This window comes from Vicugna pacos, chromosome 10 (genome assembly GCF_048564905.1).
Source record: "Vicugna pacos chromosome 10, VicPac4, whole genome shotgun sequence".
In the NCBI taxonomy this organism is placed as follows: domain Eukaryota; kingdom Metazoa; phylum Chordata; class Mammalia; order Artiodactyla; family Camelidae; genus Vicugna; species Vicugna pacos.
Genome location: NC_132996.1, coordinates 51,930,771 through 51,948,498, shown reverse-complemented (window position 1 = coordinate 51,948,498; position 17,728 = coordinate 51,930,771). Strand labels below are relative to the sequence as shown.

Genomic DNA, 17,728 nt, shown 5'->3' with positions numbered 1-17,728 from the left:
CAGTGGGCGTTGTAAGAACTTCCCTTGTTTTCAGCATAGGAAACATTTCTGTATTTCATAAGTTTGTCTTGTCTGCATTTCACAATCAAAATTCAGCTTACTAAATCCACTTTCTTAGGCGACTGGCCTCTCAGGGCTGTATTTAAACAATTAGCCTTGGGAATAGAACAAATGGATCTGCTAATTAGCTTTCCTTCACTGCAGCCTACAGCTCAGGAGCAGTAGCTACCAGAGCGGTCCATTCCTTTAATTTTCTCCCAGACCTAGCTCTGAACACTTGTCTGCACACCTCGGCTCTGTTTTACAGCAGTGCTGCTCAACAGAATTTTCTGTGATAATGGAAATGTTCTCTAATCGATGTTGTCTGGTAAGAGTAGCCACTAGTCATTTATGACTAATGAAGCACTTGAAATGTAGCTCATGCCACTGAAGAATTAAAGTTTTGATTTTATCTAATTTTAATTAAGTGTGAACGTGGCTAGTGGCTACCACATTAGTGTAATTGTAAAGATTTTCCTTTTCCTTTTCAGCAGAAGAGTCTCATCTCCCATCCATACTCTGGCTGCCTCACTCTGTAACCAAGGACAGGGGATAGGTGTATTTAACTTATGTTTAATGGTTTCTGTAAAGAGTTCTGCAGCTTGACTTTTTAAAAAGCAGCCTGGTTGCGTATGTGTGCATTAAAGAAAAAAAGGGAACCAAGTTACCTAAGGACATCACATTGCAAAAGCACAGAAGGGCAGCTGCAGGCTGGGGTGGAAACTTCGGAGCAGTCACTCAGATTCCCCAGAGCTCTTCTAACAAAAACAAACCAGACCAAAACACTTCACCACGGTGGTCACCACTGCTCATTCCTAATGTGCACCACTCACCACAGGCCATCAGAAATTCAAAAATAAAAAAAATTAAAAAAAAAGAAGGGCCACGCCTGCTGTGAATGTCCTCGAGCAAAAGGCCCGGCGAGCAGCTCCATGAGCACGGTGATATCCGGTCAGAGGCCTCCTGTCTTCCTCTGATCACTTGCAATAATACATCGGATAGGTCATTACAAGCTATTGAACTGTGCTCTATAGGAGGACACTGTGTTTATCTATGTATGTAGAACTGAATCACTGTGCTGTACACCAGAAGCTAACACAACATTGTAAATCAACTGTACTACAATAAAAACAAATGAAATAAAAACAGACTTAGAGGAAAAAGAATATATCTTAATAATTTCCATGTCCTTCTCTCTCAAAATACAGCAACACAGAAGAGAAACGAAATAAAGAGAGTTGTTAGAAAAATCTGCTTTAGCCAAGTCTGCAGGGTCAAGACTCCACCAGGCACATATTTATTTTAAACACTGTTATTTGCTTTCCGTGTTCTTGTGGTTCCGACAGTGGTATAATATTGCACGCTTCTTCAAAGCCCGGAGAGAGCGCTGTGGAAGCACTTCAGGCAAGTGGATTCCAACCCATGACACGTAATGGCCTCCTCTGGGCAACCCCGCCCTGATTCACAAAGTGTCTCTAGCCGGCCTCAGATTTTAGTCTTCGTACAGGTTCCAAATGGACGTGACCAAGTTAATGGGCGGGGCTGACTCTTCAGGCAACCATCCATTCAGCTGTCTGGGAGGGGCCTTCCCGGCTCTAAGCCCCGCCCCCTGCACCCAGGCTGCCAGCCTTCAGCAGAGGGTGGGCGCTAGTCTCTCACCTGCAGGTCTCAAACCCTTTGTTCCGGGCTGCCTCCATCTGGGCCATGGTGGGCAGAGTGCTGTTGAAGGCCTTGCAGAGGTCAGCAGCCTCAGTCTTCGAGATGCTGTAGCGACCATTTTTCTCCACGTGGAACACACCTGCGTAGCGGCAGGTTATATTCAGATCTGCGGGATGAAACGGGAAACGTTAGAGTCTTCTGCATCATTAATTTGGAAAGGGTTAACAAGTCTGCTTTAGAGCAACCTCATTAAAATGCCAAATGATCTTCCCTACTGGCCAGAGCCTTCAACATTCACGGCAGCATTTCAAAGCACCACTAGCTCAAGCTCAAATGTGCGGTAAGAGGTAAGCCTCCGTTAAAGCAGCATCGCTCTTACAGTCTCTCCACCGACAGCTCCACAACAAAGTTTGTTAAAAGCGGATGATTTCTTTCTGGTTAGGAAAGTGATACAAACTTATGGCAAACCTACGAAATTCAGGGAGGTAATGAAGAAATAGCAACTTCACCTCTAAGAAGACTACTGCAAGCATTTTAAACATTTTCCTGTATCTTGTTTCAGTCTGTTTTCTGAATGTGTGTGTGTTGTATGTGTGCGTGCGCGCTTGTATAGTTTAAATATACAATTTTAGCTGTGGGAAACTTTTTTCCCCACTTAATCTTACATTATGAATATTTCCCCACCATCATGTGATGTTGCTCCCTGGCTGATAACCTCCAATGGCTCCTAGTTGGACCCAGAATAAATGTCCTTATCATGGCTGATAAGACTTACATGATCTGGCTCCTCGCTCCCCCTCTAACCTTTAAGTAGCTCCCTCTGCTCTAGGCACAAAGCTTTCCTTCAGTTCCTTTGGATGTTCTGAGCACTTCCCCACCTTAGAACATTTATAGCCATCTTCCCCTATCTATATCTGTCTGGAATGTTCTGTCCTCCAATCGTCCTGTTTTTGTTTTTCACCTCCACATTGCCTCATGGTAGGATCGTTTCTTGAACATTCTTATCCAACCCTCAGCATCTCCCTCACCTTGCCCTGCTTTTGTGTCTTCACAGCAACTCGTTTGTGATTTATGTACCTAGTTATTTTCCGTCGGCCCTTTCTGTGATGAAAGCCTCAAGGAAGCAAGGGCCTTTGCCCGTTTACAGCTGTTTCTTTAACACTCAGGACCATGGCTGACAGAGAGGGGATGCTCAGTAAGTATCTGCTGAGTAAATAAACAGCTCATTGGAATTTCCTCAAAAACACACTTTGAACATCTGACAGACTGACCCAGGACTTGTTCTTTCCTCCCAAGAGTTAACTGCATCCAAAATGAAACCTAACTGCCACCAACCAGTTAAAAAATGATTTAGTCCTAGGACTTCTGTGAGTTCTGCAGACACGAATCTGAAATCTCAATAAGGAGCTAGGAGAAAAAAAAATCACCTGACCCTATGTAACAATCTCAGAAGACTTCAAAGACCTTCAGTGAAAACTTGTTATTCTTCTGTATTACGCCCGGTTTGCACTAGAGTAAATGCCAACACAGAAAGGCTAAGTCCTTGAAGCCATCTTGGTGAAGTGTCAGCACTTCCTTGAGCTTCGGGGACAGTCCTTCTCTAAGGAAGCTCACGGGCGTTGACTCTGGGCCCACCACATGGTGGCCCACGTGCCAGGACCGACACCACTCCATCAGTCCCAAGCCAGGTCTGGATTCAGTCAGAACTGGCTTTAACTCAGACTCCCCCCCTCACATGGGCACGTCCAGAGGTAGCCAGGAAGATTCTGCTTAGTGATCAATGAAAGAACTGAGGCTCAGAGAAGTGAGTTGCCCAAGGAAGTGAGAATTGCTGTCTGGAGCCTGGAGTTGCCTTCCTGAATCCCAGTGGCTTTGTTCTGCGTTACTGTGCTGACAGACAGGGGAGGGGAGGAGGCCTGTGACTGCAGCATCCCTGGGTACCCAACACTTTTGGGGTTCTATGTTGTACCATCTTCCAAGAACCCTAAGAAGCATCTTTTATGTATGTAGGTATGTACTCACAGGTAAAAAAACTGAGACTCAGAAAAGTTCAATGACTTTGCAAAGTCACCCAGTTACTTAGTGGCAGAGCTGGAAATCCATTTCAGGTCTGTTTAACACCAAAAGCCACGCTCCAATCCACTCTGTTATGTGACAAGGATCCTTTCGTATCATTAGAGCAAGTTCTCTCTCTGGAGGGGAGAGACAGACCTAAACAAACTAAACTTACATAACGACAAAGATAGGGTCCGTGGTCTGAAATTGTACAGCCAACAACTGCTTTCTCCTTTCTGGCAGGAAGCAGGTTCCAACCACTAGAAAAGTGTCTGACAAATGCAAACCGAGATGATAAGAGAACAGTTAAATTTCTGTACAGCTTTTCTGGATGCTGAAAATGATAAAAGAAGAAACAAGAAACGGAGCTTTGAAAAGACATAAGCCAGTATCAAGTAATTTTCTTTTCTTTGTATCATTAGCATGCAGGTGCCTTTTAAAAGCATCAGAACTGGGTGAAATGGGGAAAATGTGTTTGGGGACAATTAATTCCTTTTTGGGTCTAATTCCTTTTTGGTGTCCTTCTAAATCCACCGGCACAATACTTGGCTGATGAGGCAAGGGGAACACAGAGCAGGGAAATGTACACAGTCCTTCTGAAATACTGTTTGTTTTTACTGACATTTTCAGCTCTGGTCTCGGTCGGCTTATCTTTGCCAAAGGAAACTGTCACGCTGGGTGACCGTCCTTCCGGGCACCCTCCATGTCTTGCTTCCAAAAGAAAAACAAAGCCTCCTGATCAGCTTCTCGGAGGTGAGGCTGACTGCAGAGACTTCAGCAGATGCCAGGAGAGGCAGACCTCCCATCAGTGCAGGGTCAGGTGGCCGCTGTCACTCCCAGGTTAAAAATAAAGTCTGAGGCATGGACGGTGGTTTGGAGCTGAACGGCAGTTTCTGTCTTGTTAAAATGAAGTTGAGTTTGCCACCTGCCACACAAAATATGCAAATGCAAAAAGAGCCAATTCTGACTGAGACTTTTGAGTAAAATCCCTTGAGTTCCGTGGGCAGCAGCCAACATCACTTGATAGACAATACACACACGCATGTGTGTGTCTCTGGGTGTGCCCGCAAGCAGCGAGTGCATGTTGTGCATGCCTGTGGTCAGCCAAGACAGGAAGGGACAGATAAACTCAAGCTTCAGCCTTCCTGGACTGCGAGGCTTAAACAGATGGTCTAGCACGTTTCAGAAAAGGGCTGCTGAATGAATGAAGAAATTCTATGTGATGTGAGACTTCCACAGCTTACATTTCTTTTCATTTCACAAAAAAAGGTCCGATTTCTAACCCTGATGGCACTGAGCCATCTAGGAATTGCAAAGATGTTGCCAAAAGCTTTGTTTCAGGTCAACTGTCTGTGAGTGTTCACAGTTCCTCCCCTCTGGGTCCCTCGTGTCTTAAAAGGGACCAAGGCTTCAGGGCTGCATATCCTTTAAGTCCCGATAGTTGCTGAAGTCTTTCCAAAAGGCTTCCTTAACACTTACGCAAATGGAAATTATTACCCCAAAGGGTACTAACAACACAGCAATAAGAGCAACTAGTGCATATTGTACACTTATCATGTGTATGACAGGCACTCTTCTAAGCATTTTCCGAGTATGAACTCATTTCATCCTTAAAACAGCCCCAAGAGGTAGGTAATTTTATTATCCCCATTTTCCCGATACAGAAACTGAGGCACAGAGAAGGGTAGAAACGTGGCCAAGTTCACAGAGCCAGTGATGAGAGAGCCAGCCAGTCGGGGCCTCAAGAGCCCACAGGCTCAGCCGCCAGCTACCACTCCTCACCCCGATTCACGTAACTTTGTGTTCCGTTTTAATCTCCCCGGCGTAGAACATTCCCGAGGTTTGAGTAAAGAGTAGGGCCGAGGCCTGAGTAGCCGTGGACCACAGATCACTGGATGGACACCTGTGTCCCCGGGAATGGCCTGGAACACACAGCAAACCCCCGCAGAGAGGCAGGGCTCCCCAAGATGTCTGTGTGTCTCTCCTGAGAAACAAGGACCTCTGGGCTCCGGGATCTGCTGGTTCTCAAGAGCCTAATACTAAACAGCCGATCACATCTCTCAAACAAGCCTCTCCAACTGGACGTGGATCAAGAATGTGTTCCGTTGAGGCCTCTGGTCTCCACTAAACTCCTGTGTCATGTAATAAAGGCATACTCCCACGGTCCTCCTCGGAGAGAGCCAACGGGCAACAGTGACTGTTGGAGGCCGCTTTTAGATTCAGGGTGGGGCCCCTCCGGAGGGAGAGTGTCGGTTGCCATCAGGTTTGCCAGGAGGGCAGAGGCGTCATGGGCCCAGCACCCAGGGCTCTCACTGCCCACATGGGACGAGGTCTGCCGGTGACCTGCTAGGAAGACCACAAAAAGCAGCTCTCTAAGAGAGCATCCTTACGGCTTCACCCACTCTCTAGCACCAACTTACCTTAACCTCTATGACACTGAGCCTTCCCTTAATGGAGGACAGGACTGCCCTGTCAGGGCTTGTGGGACTGTGAAATGAGCTAAGGCATGTCGGACACTTGATGAAGCGTTTGGCACTTAATTAGAGCCAATGGGCGTTGCATACTTATTAGGTGGCTGTACACTTCAGCTAAATTAATTCCCACAAAAATGCTATGGACTCTGAAAAAACAAATGCTCAGGAGTAGGCACTACGGCCAAACCTGTCTTAGAGACAAGGAAACTGAGGCACAGAGAGGTTAAGCGGCTTGCCCAAAAGTTATCTAAATGGGAGAGTCAGCGTTCTAACTTCTGCTATGTTGCCAATTATGCAGGGCTCTGGGTGAATTCATTCTCACTTGGGCAAACCATAGTTGACCAGTAACACCAGCCATCTACCTATATGTTCCACTAAGCCTCACATCAAGGAAAATAGATCTGTCTAGTGAAATTGCCCTGGCACATTTCAAAACCTTCCCTAGGCCCTGAGATGAATCGCTTCTGGGTGTGCTCCAGTCACTTTGCAAGTGGTGGAAAATCACCACGTCTGCTGAGAGCAGAGCACCGCGTCATTTGTACTTAACTTGCCATTATCTACGAGTTTCCAAACTTTCCTGAGAGGTGAACAGGGCTGGGGGCGGGGGTGTCACACAACTGACCAGTGGAGCTGAGTGACAAGAGGTCTTCAACCTGGCATCCACGAGTTGGTCTTCAGGAGTCTAGAAACCTGGGAAACTATACGCAAGACTGTGTGTGTGTGTGTGTGTATGTGTGTGTGTGTGTGTGTGTGTGTGTGTGTAGGTGTTTTGGTGAAGACAGCATCCCTGGGTTTCCATTAGCTTTTCAAAAATACCTATGACAGAGACAAGTAAAGAATTACAAGAAATTATCTTCAGGGTCTCTTCAGTAATCTGAAATTTCAGGATTCTGGAATTTTGGAACCTCTTTATGGGCTTCATGACAGCAGGGACCGCATCTCTCCCTCAGGACCCAGCACAGCACTGCACAGAGTAGGCACGTGTGGGACAGATGAATGAATGAATGAATGAATGAATGAATGAGTGAGTGACTATACCTCCCTTCCCCCCTCCACAAGACAAGCAGACTGTGGGGTGCAAAGGGGACATGTCTTAGGTCCACTCCCCTCGTCACGTCTGAAAGAATCGCCAGCTGGGCCCTGTGCCTTGAGAATTCCCACCTGGACACTTCACATGTCTTTAACTCGAAGGATTTGCTTCTGATTTGCTTTGCTATTTTCCCCGAAAGCAAATGTTTCAGAGACCAGCTGTCAGCTTTGTAACAGGCTTTGTCTGGCTGTCATCTCAGAGATGAGCATGGCCTCCTTGTGAGGCCAGATCTGAGGGAGGACGACAGATACAGTGCATCCTGTGCTAAGACCACGGAAGATGGTCTACAATCAGCGGTGCCCGAGACTCCCCGTTCTCCAAACCAGACTTCTCCGGATGGTCCAAAATTGAACCCACTGGTTTTCCAACAGGCTCCAGCCAGATGTGCCTGGTCCCTTTTGTCACCTCCTCAGGAGGGAAGAGGCAGAATTAGATTTTTTCCTACTGATTTGGTCCCTGAGTAGGCTCTGTGTCTGGGGAAGCTGGTTTTCTGGAAGATGGGAATAAGGCCGGTCCCTGCGACCCAATGACGTGCGGTTCCCACGGCCATGATGACAACGGCGAGCGCGCGCCCAGCGCCTGGTCCGGCCCATGTGAGGTTTTCAACACTTTGCACCGAAGAATTCACTGACTTCTCACAACAGTCCTTTGTGGTCGGCACTTTTATTATCCCCATTTGACGCAGGAGGTAACTGATTCCTTGAGAAGACATGAGTGACCTGAGCCAGGGGCTGGTGGACGTGGTTTCAGACTGGGCAGCCTGGCTGATGACACCACGGTGTTAAGTGGCCTCTTGTGCGTGGGACAGATACTAAACCACAGGAAACCCTCTTATTTTCCATTTTGCATTTTTAAAGTGCCGAGAGGTGAGGATTAAAAACAGAGCTCTGGGGAGGGAGATTGGAGTTTATTAAATATAATTTTGAGATCAGAGGTCTCTTGATTTTGGAACATGAGGCTTAAAAGGGCAAGGCCCTTTGCCCAAGAGTTTGGTAAGACTTTAAAGTGAGAAAATCTGAACTAATGGAACTTCCACCCGTCCCCAGGGAGAAGATTTTGAGGTCTCGTGTTCACTGGCTTTCCCTAACAGTGGGCTGGCTCCCTCTCCCCCATTTCCCCTGTGCTCTTCCCATGAGCCCCTCGGCAATCAGAGAATCCAACTTCGGCTGCAGCCTCACGCCTCCTCTGTCCTTTACAGCCTGAGGGCTCTGGCCAAGGTCAGGCAGGGCAGAATAAAGAGAGGACCCCGGACTCCAGGGTGGCCCAGGGCTGGGACGCCAGACCACAGGCTGTCCTTGTGACATTTTGAGATGATAGTTGCTCAACCCGAAAATCTCAACAGACCAGGCCATTGCAGCGGAGCAGCGTACTCCACGCTGTGGGTTCCCGACCCCATCGAGCTCCTGCAGTCGGTCACACGCGAGTCTGCTGAGCAATGACAGCCAAAAGCACTGGTGAGCTCACCCCGCTTTTCATCTTCATAGTGTTTATCGTGAAATAGTGACGTTTCTGTTTCTGTCTTCTGATTTGCTGAGCTCGTGTCCGAAAAAGGATTATGCCACTCACAAATCTAACCAAAATGATTCTGATCAGAAGTAGGGAGAGAAAAAGCCAGTTTTTTAAAAAGCCTTATTGCTGATCAGATCATCTGTGTTTAAAGCCAGGAGGGACAACAGACAGCTTCTAACCAAATTCTCTTGAGATGCAAGAGAAAACAAAACCCGCGATGACTGAGCCTGGTCCCCAAGCCAGTTTTGAGAAAAGCAGGACCTCAGGGGTCCAGAATTGCCAGATTCCTGACCCTTTGTTCCGTGCTCTTACTACTGAACCCCTTTTATAAGAGGCTTGTGCAAGCTGTTCCAATAAAGCCACAATCCACTGTCTAAATGGGACATGAAGAAGCCATTCTGTTCTTCACTATAATTGTCTGATGTCTTCAAAGCCCAGAAGTTTCCATCTGGGAGTCTTCCTGGCTAGAATAGCCCCTGCTGCTACCCAGGCCTGCCTGTCCAGAGGGCTGGCAGCCTTCCTGCCGCCCCACATCACTCGCCCCCATCCCCTGACGTCCATGTGATGGGCGCCTGGTGAAAGGCTCCATTGTTCAGCATCCACTTCTCAACGAGGCCAGAATCACACTTGGTGGCCGAATCGCCTTTGGCTGCCCAGGGTAGACCATGAGTCTTGAGTGACTCAGTCTCTCCCGGAATTGCCCTGGAGGCAGGCAAGGGTTTAAGGAGCAGAGAAAATAGTCAGACACCATCATACCCAGAGAATTTCCTCCAGAATGTGTCCTGGGTTGCTTTCAACTGAGCTATTCATCTCTTGGCACTTTGAAAAGAAATGCATCCCAACTTCTTGGCACCTGGCTATACTCCCTGACTGCTCAGCTTCTTGTCCAAAGAAACTGTCAGCCAACAGGGGCCCATCGCATCCCCTTTGCCAGAGAAGAGTCCAAGGCTTCCCTCAGCCACTACCTCGGCCTTTCTCCAGCCCAGGCCTCCAAATGACCAACCCAGTGAAGCCTTCTGGTTGTTTTCAGAGTCTGAAGAAAGACCTCACCCCTGCCTCCTGGTGGGGTAATGGGAACTGGGGGAGACGAGGGGTGGGGAGGGCCTGGATCCAACAACGAAGAAGAGAGTGTGTCCCAGAACTGTCACCTCAGTCCCCAATTCTGTAAGGCCAAGTGGTCTTTGGTGAGCAAGTCTCGGGGAAGACAGTCGAGGGAGAGAAACCACAGTGTGTACCTTTTGGGTGTTGCCATGGTGACCACGAAATGCTTGGCTCTGACCCTAAGACCTTTGTTTTCTTCTTTTTTGGATCGTATCTGTTTAGCAGACTGACTAGCACAAAACCAGGATGTGGTCAATGAAATGAAAAAGCATCTCAGGGGCCCACATAGGGTTTTTCCTGTTGCAAGTAGAAAAAAAAAAAAAGGTCCCTCTTTGTTTTGTAACTAGATTTTTTCCCCCAGGGCTAGTTACAGTTTTGGCTACATCACCTAGTTCAGGTACAACTTTTGCTCAGGTCTGTTACCGGATGTTTGAGGAACTGGCTGACTTGATATTGAAGGAAGTATGTCATGAGAGTCGAGGTGGGCTGAGACAGTCACTCACAGGTAATCACTGCATTTTGGGGTAGTTAGTGGGTCACTGACACACTGATGAGCCAGGGGTCTCCATCTGGGAGAAGAATGAAAGGGTTCTAGCCTAAATCCTGGGTAGTATAAGCTGTGTGACCTTCAACAAGTCATTCGAGTTGTCTGGTTCACACCTAGCCTCTGCCTCCCAGGATGAAATATGGACGGAGTAAAGAAATGCTTTGAGCTGGTGAGATAAAAAGGGAGAGGGGGGATACACACACCTGGGACAGTATGAACATCTCAGAAGGCTCCTATAAGTTAAGGCATACACGGGCTCCAGCCCCAGCAGAACAGATGCATGAAAGAACAAGCAAGCGTCAGCAATCGCGCCACGGGAGAACGTTCCTCCTTCAATTAAGAAGCACTTCCACATCCAAGAGCAGTTCCGTGAAGCCTGTCAGGTAGGCAGTATGGACCCATTTTCCAGATGAAGAAGCTAGGAGCAAGAGATGCAGAGACTCCACAGTTTCACAGTGTTTGAATAAAGCCCAGACCTCAGCGCAGATTTCCAAGGCCCTCTGCTTTTCCCCGTTACCTGTGGTACTGCCCTTTCCATCCTGGGTTGTCAACAAACGGGAAACGTGGCAGCACTCAGGGAAGAGCGATGGTTTTCAAACTTCCTCCTCCCCCGCCACCCAATGATGTCTTAGGTGGAACCACAGGATTTAGGAGAGGTAATGGCAGAGCTGCCCCAGTAGGAGCGGGAGTAAGGGTGGAGGGCAGACCCCAGACCCCCAATCCACCAGCTACTCATTCCTGCCCGGCCCCCACCCCACCCCATCAATAGTCCCGCCACCCTCCACAATGCTCTAGGAGGCTGCGTGGAACACTCTGGAAACCACCGCAGGAGGGTCCAATCCTAGCAATGATAACCACCACTTGGGAAGGCCTCCCATGTGCGGGGGACTCCAAAGCCTAGCGTGATAGCTGAGGACACAGAGGCTCAGAGCACCAAGCGGTTAGCCCAGGGCTCTGCAGCTCAAAGGAAATGCATTGTATAAAAATGCCTTACAGGTGATGCAGGCTGGGTATTTTCTTTTTTTGTATTTTTCCCCCTCAGTCTCAAGAATAAAAATACCTTGCAATTAAAGTTCTCCTTAAAGACTGTCTCTAGTTCATCCCACGGAGAGGAGATAGCAAAGTCTGCTTAAAAAATCCTGTTCTACAGGGGCGGGGGCTGGGTAACAGCAGACTTGACAGGATTGACAGAGTCAGAAGCTGAGGTGAGGCTGTTGTCCTTCACGATAGAGCCATCCAGACGGAGGGGAGCGAGCAGCCAGCACCGATCCCCACAGAGCCCGACATCACCACACAGGCCAGGGTATCTCCAACTTGGATTTGACTTCCTCTTCTCTATCTCTTTTCAGCATCTTCTCAAGGGATAAAGAAAAGATGCTGGAATTCATGGAGCCGCTATCCTACCTCGGGCACGAGTCTAGGTGTGGTAACAGGTGTCACACCGTGGCATCCCCAGAGCCGCTTCGAGAGGTCAGATCATTAAGCCCATTTTGCAGATGAAGCAAGTGAGGTTCAGAGCACAACTGACAACATTTGCTGTGAAAGCGGCAGGGCCGTGAGTCACACGGTGGGAGGATAGCTGGTCTCCGACATCCCTTAGCCCAGGCATTTACCAAAGCCACGCCGCCCGCTCGGGGCACACGGGTTCTCCCCCTGGGGGCTGGGAATGCAAGGGCACCGTGGGGTGTGGCAGAGCCTCTGGCTGGGGTCCCAGCAACAGTAACATTAACAGAGTACCTACTGTGTGCTGGGTGCTTCACACCGATTATCTCATTTAATCCCTACAGTAAACACGTAAGGACTATTATAGGATCCATCCTTATTAAGATAAGAAAACTGAGGTTTAGAGAGGTTTAGAAACCTGCCCAAGTTGCACCATTGCAGAATCAGGCAGTCTGGCCCCTCGCTCTTAGCCGCCACACAGGAATGCCTCTCTCATTGCTTAATTTCCAGAGGTCCCTGGTGAGTTTCGGGATAACGCCTTTTGCCAGACAGTTTGAGCACCACTGGATTCGTATTTGCTAGTGCCATGCCAAGAGAGTTGGTGGATGGGAGCTGGTTACTACTGTCTCCTCCCAGGGGTAACTAATAGACCCAGTGAGATGGGGACATTTTCATAGAGAAATCAGTCCTACACTGGGACTTAAGAGGCCTGTGCCCTGGAAAGGGGTGACAATCTCAGGACCACAGTTTGAGGAAAAGCTTGATGAATGGCTTGGATTTCTACCTGGCTTTGAGAGTCACTCACTACCTGTGCTCTTCCCATGACGGATGCTATCTGGTTCAGGCACCCCTTAGACTGATGGTTTTTACCCTCTTTGTCCCACAGCACCACTTCCATTCACAGGCGGGACCATGCCAGTCACACTCCGATGGGCACCAGGTGCCTTGCAATCCCAGTGGCCTCTTTCCCAGTGGCCTCTTTCTCTGTCACTCAAAAAATCTTACCTGAATGCAAGTATGTGAGTGTGCAAGTTTTTCTGGGAATAGCCACGGGTTTGCTGCAGTTTATAAAGAAAAGAAAGTCATCCATTGGCCTTGGTACTTGGTCGCTAGTAGCCCAGTACTTACAATTCACCTGCAACCCATCCTGACTCACATGTGGATTGAGATAGAACAAGAACCATGCCTTTAGGTTACCCCTTTCCTCTTCAAACACATCAGCAGCGAAGTGATGGAGCTGCAAAAGTATTTGTTTGCAGCAACAAGCATTACAAGTGACCGAGGAGAGGTCTAGATTTCCACTGAATCTGAATTAAGGGGGCTCAGAAATCATTAGGTAAGTTTCCTCCCCAGGCCAAGAATCCTACCATTATTCATTCTTCAGATGCTTTCAACAGTCATGCAAGTGTTTCAAAGCAGAAACCCTACGGAGGGAGAGGCTGGATTGTGGGGATATTTTTAAAAATCTGGGCCAAAAGATTTCCAGGATTAGTACAGTTCCAACTGCCCTGTGAGCTAATAGCTTGCAATTCACACCACTTCCTGAGCTTTCAATCTGTGAAATCTCATCTGTAACCACAGATGCCACTTGCAAACACCAGGCTCTGGAGAACTTACTTCTGACAAGCTTTTAAATCCGACTCAAGCCACAGGGTTTGGACCAAGATCTTTACCATTTCATGCGTAGCTGGAGTGGGCCAACCATAACTTCCTGCTTTTAAGGAACATGGCTCATGAAAAAAGCCAGGAGGCTGGGAAATGGAGGAAGTTACAAATGACCCTTCTGTGAAGTTTTCAAAGAAAATAAGATCCTGATGTTCCTTCAAATAAATGGCCATCGAATGTGGCAAGAGACTACACTCAGGTGAAGGCTTAAGCTCGTTTCGCCAAGGACAGTTGAGGGCGTCCTAGAAACATCAGGAAGAGGGGACCCGGACCTCTTCCTCTGAAGTCTGTGCCTCCCAAGTCATTCTTAGTTCCCTGAGGGCATGGCACAGGCATCCATTCAAAGCACCTTCTAGAAGATACGAGTGTTCTGTACCAGACACAACCTTCGATGCTAAGGAGACATATGAGGTCCTTGCCCTGAAAGAGCTTATGTTCTAGTGTGGGAAGCAGATAATATACAGGTAAACAATTAGCATAGAAACATGGCCACTTCAGGTAGTGATAGGGTGACCCCAAAACAAAAGGGGATTCTATGCTATGGGAGAGAATGACGGACTGCCTCGCCAGGCCGTCTGTGTGGTCTGACGCTCACTCTTCCATGAACTTACGGGTATATTTTACTTTATTATGGGACTATCGGTGACAGGGAGGAGGGAGGAGGGAGGAAGGAAGGAAGACAAATGATAGATAGATGAATAGACAGATGGATGGAAAAATGAATGAATGGACAGAAGGATAGATAGACACTATCATAAAACATTACTTTAGGAAGAAGTCTGCCTCGAGTGATACTAACCCATAAAACGTTCTATTGGGACCTTCCCTTATTATCTCTATATTCACAATGTCTGATACACAGTATGGCGTCCAACAGATGTTTCTTTAGTTTAATGGGAAACGCATCAGACCAAGTCCAGTGACCTGGGCTCTGGTGTTGGACTTCTTACTGATAAGCTGTCGGCCCTTTGGAGAAGTCTTCAGTTTCTTCATCAGACCAGGAGGAAGTTGGATTTGGTAGTCTCTAGGCCCCTGGCCAACCCAGCCCTCTGCCTCCAGAGGGAAGCCTACGTGTCTTTGTAAGTTGTTCTCTAAACACTCCAGGAACCTGAGTGGCTCCCCCTTGCTTGCAGGGTTGTGGCGTTTCCCTCTGGAATCCGGGCAGTGCTGGTGTGATGAGCACGTCAGGCAGGCTGGAGCGGCCAGCAAAAAGACACAATAGACAAAACAAGAGCGTAACCAGCATCCTGCTCTCCAATTACACCAACGAACCGCCTTCCAGCACACAGAGACCTGCCCCATCGACGCTGGAGGGAAAGAATGGTTTCAATTAAGAGGAATACAGCAGGACTGCTGATTTCCTTAGAGACACTACTCCTAAATCACTCCAAACGGCCCCAGTGCTCCCTGCAGCCAGTTCAAACCATTCTTCAGCTGTGAGACAATCCTCAAGTGAGCCGCTGCGCACAGCCCCCACCTGCACAACTGGAAGTCCAGACACCCACCCCCAGCTGGCTCCCTGATCTTTGGTGGTCTCGGAGTTCCAGGGCCCGTGCAAAGGGCAGAGAGGGAAGTTCCCTCCATCTCCTTTCTCGAAGAGAACTCTCAGTAGTGCCAAATTGCTTCAGGGCCCTCCATGGTCAAGGAGCCAGAAAAATCCAGGCTCTCAGGAATAGGAGATGTCTTGAATTTTCAAAGCCTCCAATTCTGGGTCTAGAAGAGCAGGATGCACCCCAGAAAGCTGACTGGGCAAGCCGCTATGAAGTTCAAGGGAGAAGGGAGCTCTGGACCGAATTCCAGCCCCACAACATGAGAGTGGAGGCTTCTTAGGCAAGTTCCTTCATTTTACGAGCCTCAGGTTTTCAGCCTGCATAATGGCTCTAATGAAATTCATTCATTTAGTCAAAGGTTATTCGTTGCGTCCCTCAAAGAGAGGTTTAGGGGAGTAAGAGAATAAACACAGGTTCAGTTTGTTTCATAACAGGTGCTGAGTAAATGTCAATCGTATTCCTTCTCCCACAGGAAGATGGAGCCTTGGACGATCCACAGCTCCCCTGGATACCAAGGGGACCCCTGAGTTCTAGCTTATAATGTACTTGCACCATGAGCCATCATTTGTGCTTTCTTCTCAGCCCAGACAACAGCCTGCAGCCACACTCTCATAAAATTAAAAGCAAAATGAGAACCTGCCACAAATGCAAACACTCCTATTAAAAGATACAAGTTTCAGTCACTTCCGAGGTGTGGCTGGGAGGGGCCAGATCTTCCTCTCTTCAGAAGCAAACAGAACTACGCAGTTAAAGACAATTAAAGGTATTTTTGGAAATGAGAGAATTGGACACCCCAATGATTGACGGGTGGGCATTTCGTGCCCTCAAAAGCTGGTCCCCCATCCACCATCAGGAAATTCCAAGCTTGGGCTTCTGGGGAGGAAATGGGCAATGGGGAACTTCACAATTTCCAGAATGAGAAGGAAGTGATCACATTAAATTGCCCCTAAGGGCCTTTCGAGACTGAGGCCAGAGAGCAGCACTTTAAAAAAACACTTCTGCCCAAGAAGGAGGAAAATACCATCTCGTCCTCCGGCCCCACCACCCACTGCCAGCACCCAAGGCAGGAAGGGGCAGGTCCTGCTGAGACAAGCAGCCTGGGAGACTGACTGCCGTCGTGCAAGTAAAGACAGGACCTGGAGCGTGTTTCCCCATTCGCTTTCACCAGCTTCTGCCATAGCCAAGCTTCCTGGAACATCCCAGGCTGCATTAACTGCTCTGCAACCGTCCGTTGTTCCAGTGAGCATGTGGGTGTCAGCGCTCTGCTGTGCCCTCCCCCCAAATTAAATGAGATCTTACTGGGCTAATGTTTTGCCCAGAAAAGGAATGAAAGTCTTCCAAAGGTGGTTGGAAGCATTTCTCAAGTGCAACAGGAACCAAGCGTGGGCTGAATGGGGAAGGGAGAGGTCCCAGGTCTGGAACAGCCTTTCTGCACACGATCACAGTGGTCCTCACACAGCCCTGCAGGGAGGTATCATCGCTCTATTTTAAAGATGAGAAAACTGAGGCTCAGATGGTAAGTCAATTGCTTAAGGCCATGGAGTTGATGAGTGGCGGGACTTGAAGCCAGATTTAACTCCAGGACCCACACTGCTTTCTGAGAGCTGGGGAGAACCAGACTCAGACCCGACCTGTGCTTGGCCCACAGACCGAACCAGGCGTAAACGTCCTCAGATTCAGCCTTTAGCAAAGGAAGTAGAGAATATGAGTTTGAGAGGCGTTATTTCCTGCTGGCCTATCTGAAGTGGGGTCTGTTCCTAAATGTCTTCCAGGGGGACTGGGAAGCTCATTTGGAGAAGAAACCGGATGAGTTCTCCACAGGCTTTCACAATGCAGAATGCAGACGTGGCTGTTAAGTTTGGCCTTCCAAACAATACAAAGAACAGGAAGCTCAAAGAGATAATAGGGTGCCCTTCCTCTACCCTGATAAACAGTCCTTCGGGAAGGCTGGGGACTATCTGATGATGCTTGTTTGAAAGGAGGGAGAGCTGTCCCCCACCACGTCCCAGAGGGGAGCCACGGGGAGACCCTCCCTCTGCCCCCAGCAAGAAGAGTCTGGAATATCCAAGGCTTGCTTCCCCAAACCCTGCCCCATCTTTCCCGTCCCTCAGCAGAAAAGGTTTCCTCCTTGTCTTTCACATCCATCCTGAGTGGTCAAACACTGCACATATTCAGCTTCCCTTTTGGTGGTCTGGCAGGAAACCATGGAAGAGACTGTTTCTTAGGTGACACCAGCCAAGGATGAGGGTGGGAACTGGGGTGGTGCAAGGCCATAAAGCAGAAGGAGAGAAGATATGGTCGGCTTGCGGACTCGTATTAATTTTTTAAGCACTTGTCTCTTATTCCAATAGATAGATAGATAGATAGATAGATAGATAGATAGATAGATAGATAGACAGACAGACAGATAAAGTTTCTTTGTAAGCTGAATTTGGACATCACAGCCTGACTCCACCATGGTAAGCCACAATCCCACAAACCCAAGCAAACATTAAAAGTGGATACTAGCCTTCAGAAAAGAGAACACCAATCCCAAATTTATTCACTCAACAAGGTTTCATTCAATGCCCCCATGTGCTGGGCACTGCGCTAGGCA

The 17,728-nt window shown here is 48.3% G+C and overlaps 1 protein-coding gene across 9 annotated transcripts in view; it reads right to left on the bottom strand.

Annotated features, from left to right (window-relative positions):
• The window catches only part of CD44 (CD44 molecule (IN blood group)), an 82,617-nt gene that overhangs the window by 46,701 nt on the left and 18,188 nt on the right, over positions 1 to 17,728 (bottom strand). For all 9 annotated transcript variants that reach the window (XM_015251765.3, XM_072969780.1, XM_072969783.1 and 6 more), the window contains exon 2: positions 1,699 to 1,864. In XM_015251765.3, coding sequence (XP_015107251.2) covers positions 1,699 to 1,864 — 166 coding nt within the window. The remainder of the gene's footprint in view (positions 1 to 1,698; positions 1,865 to 17,728) is intronic.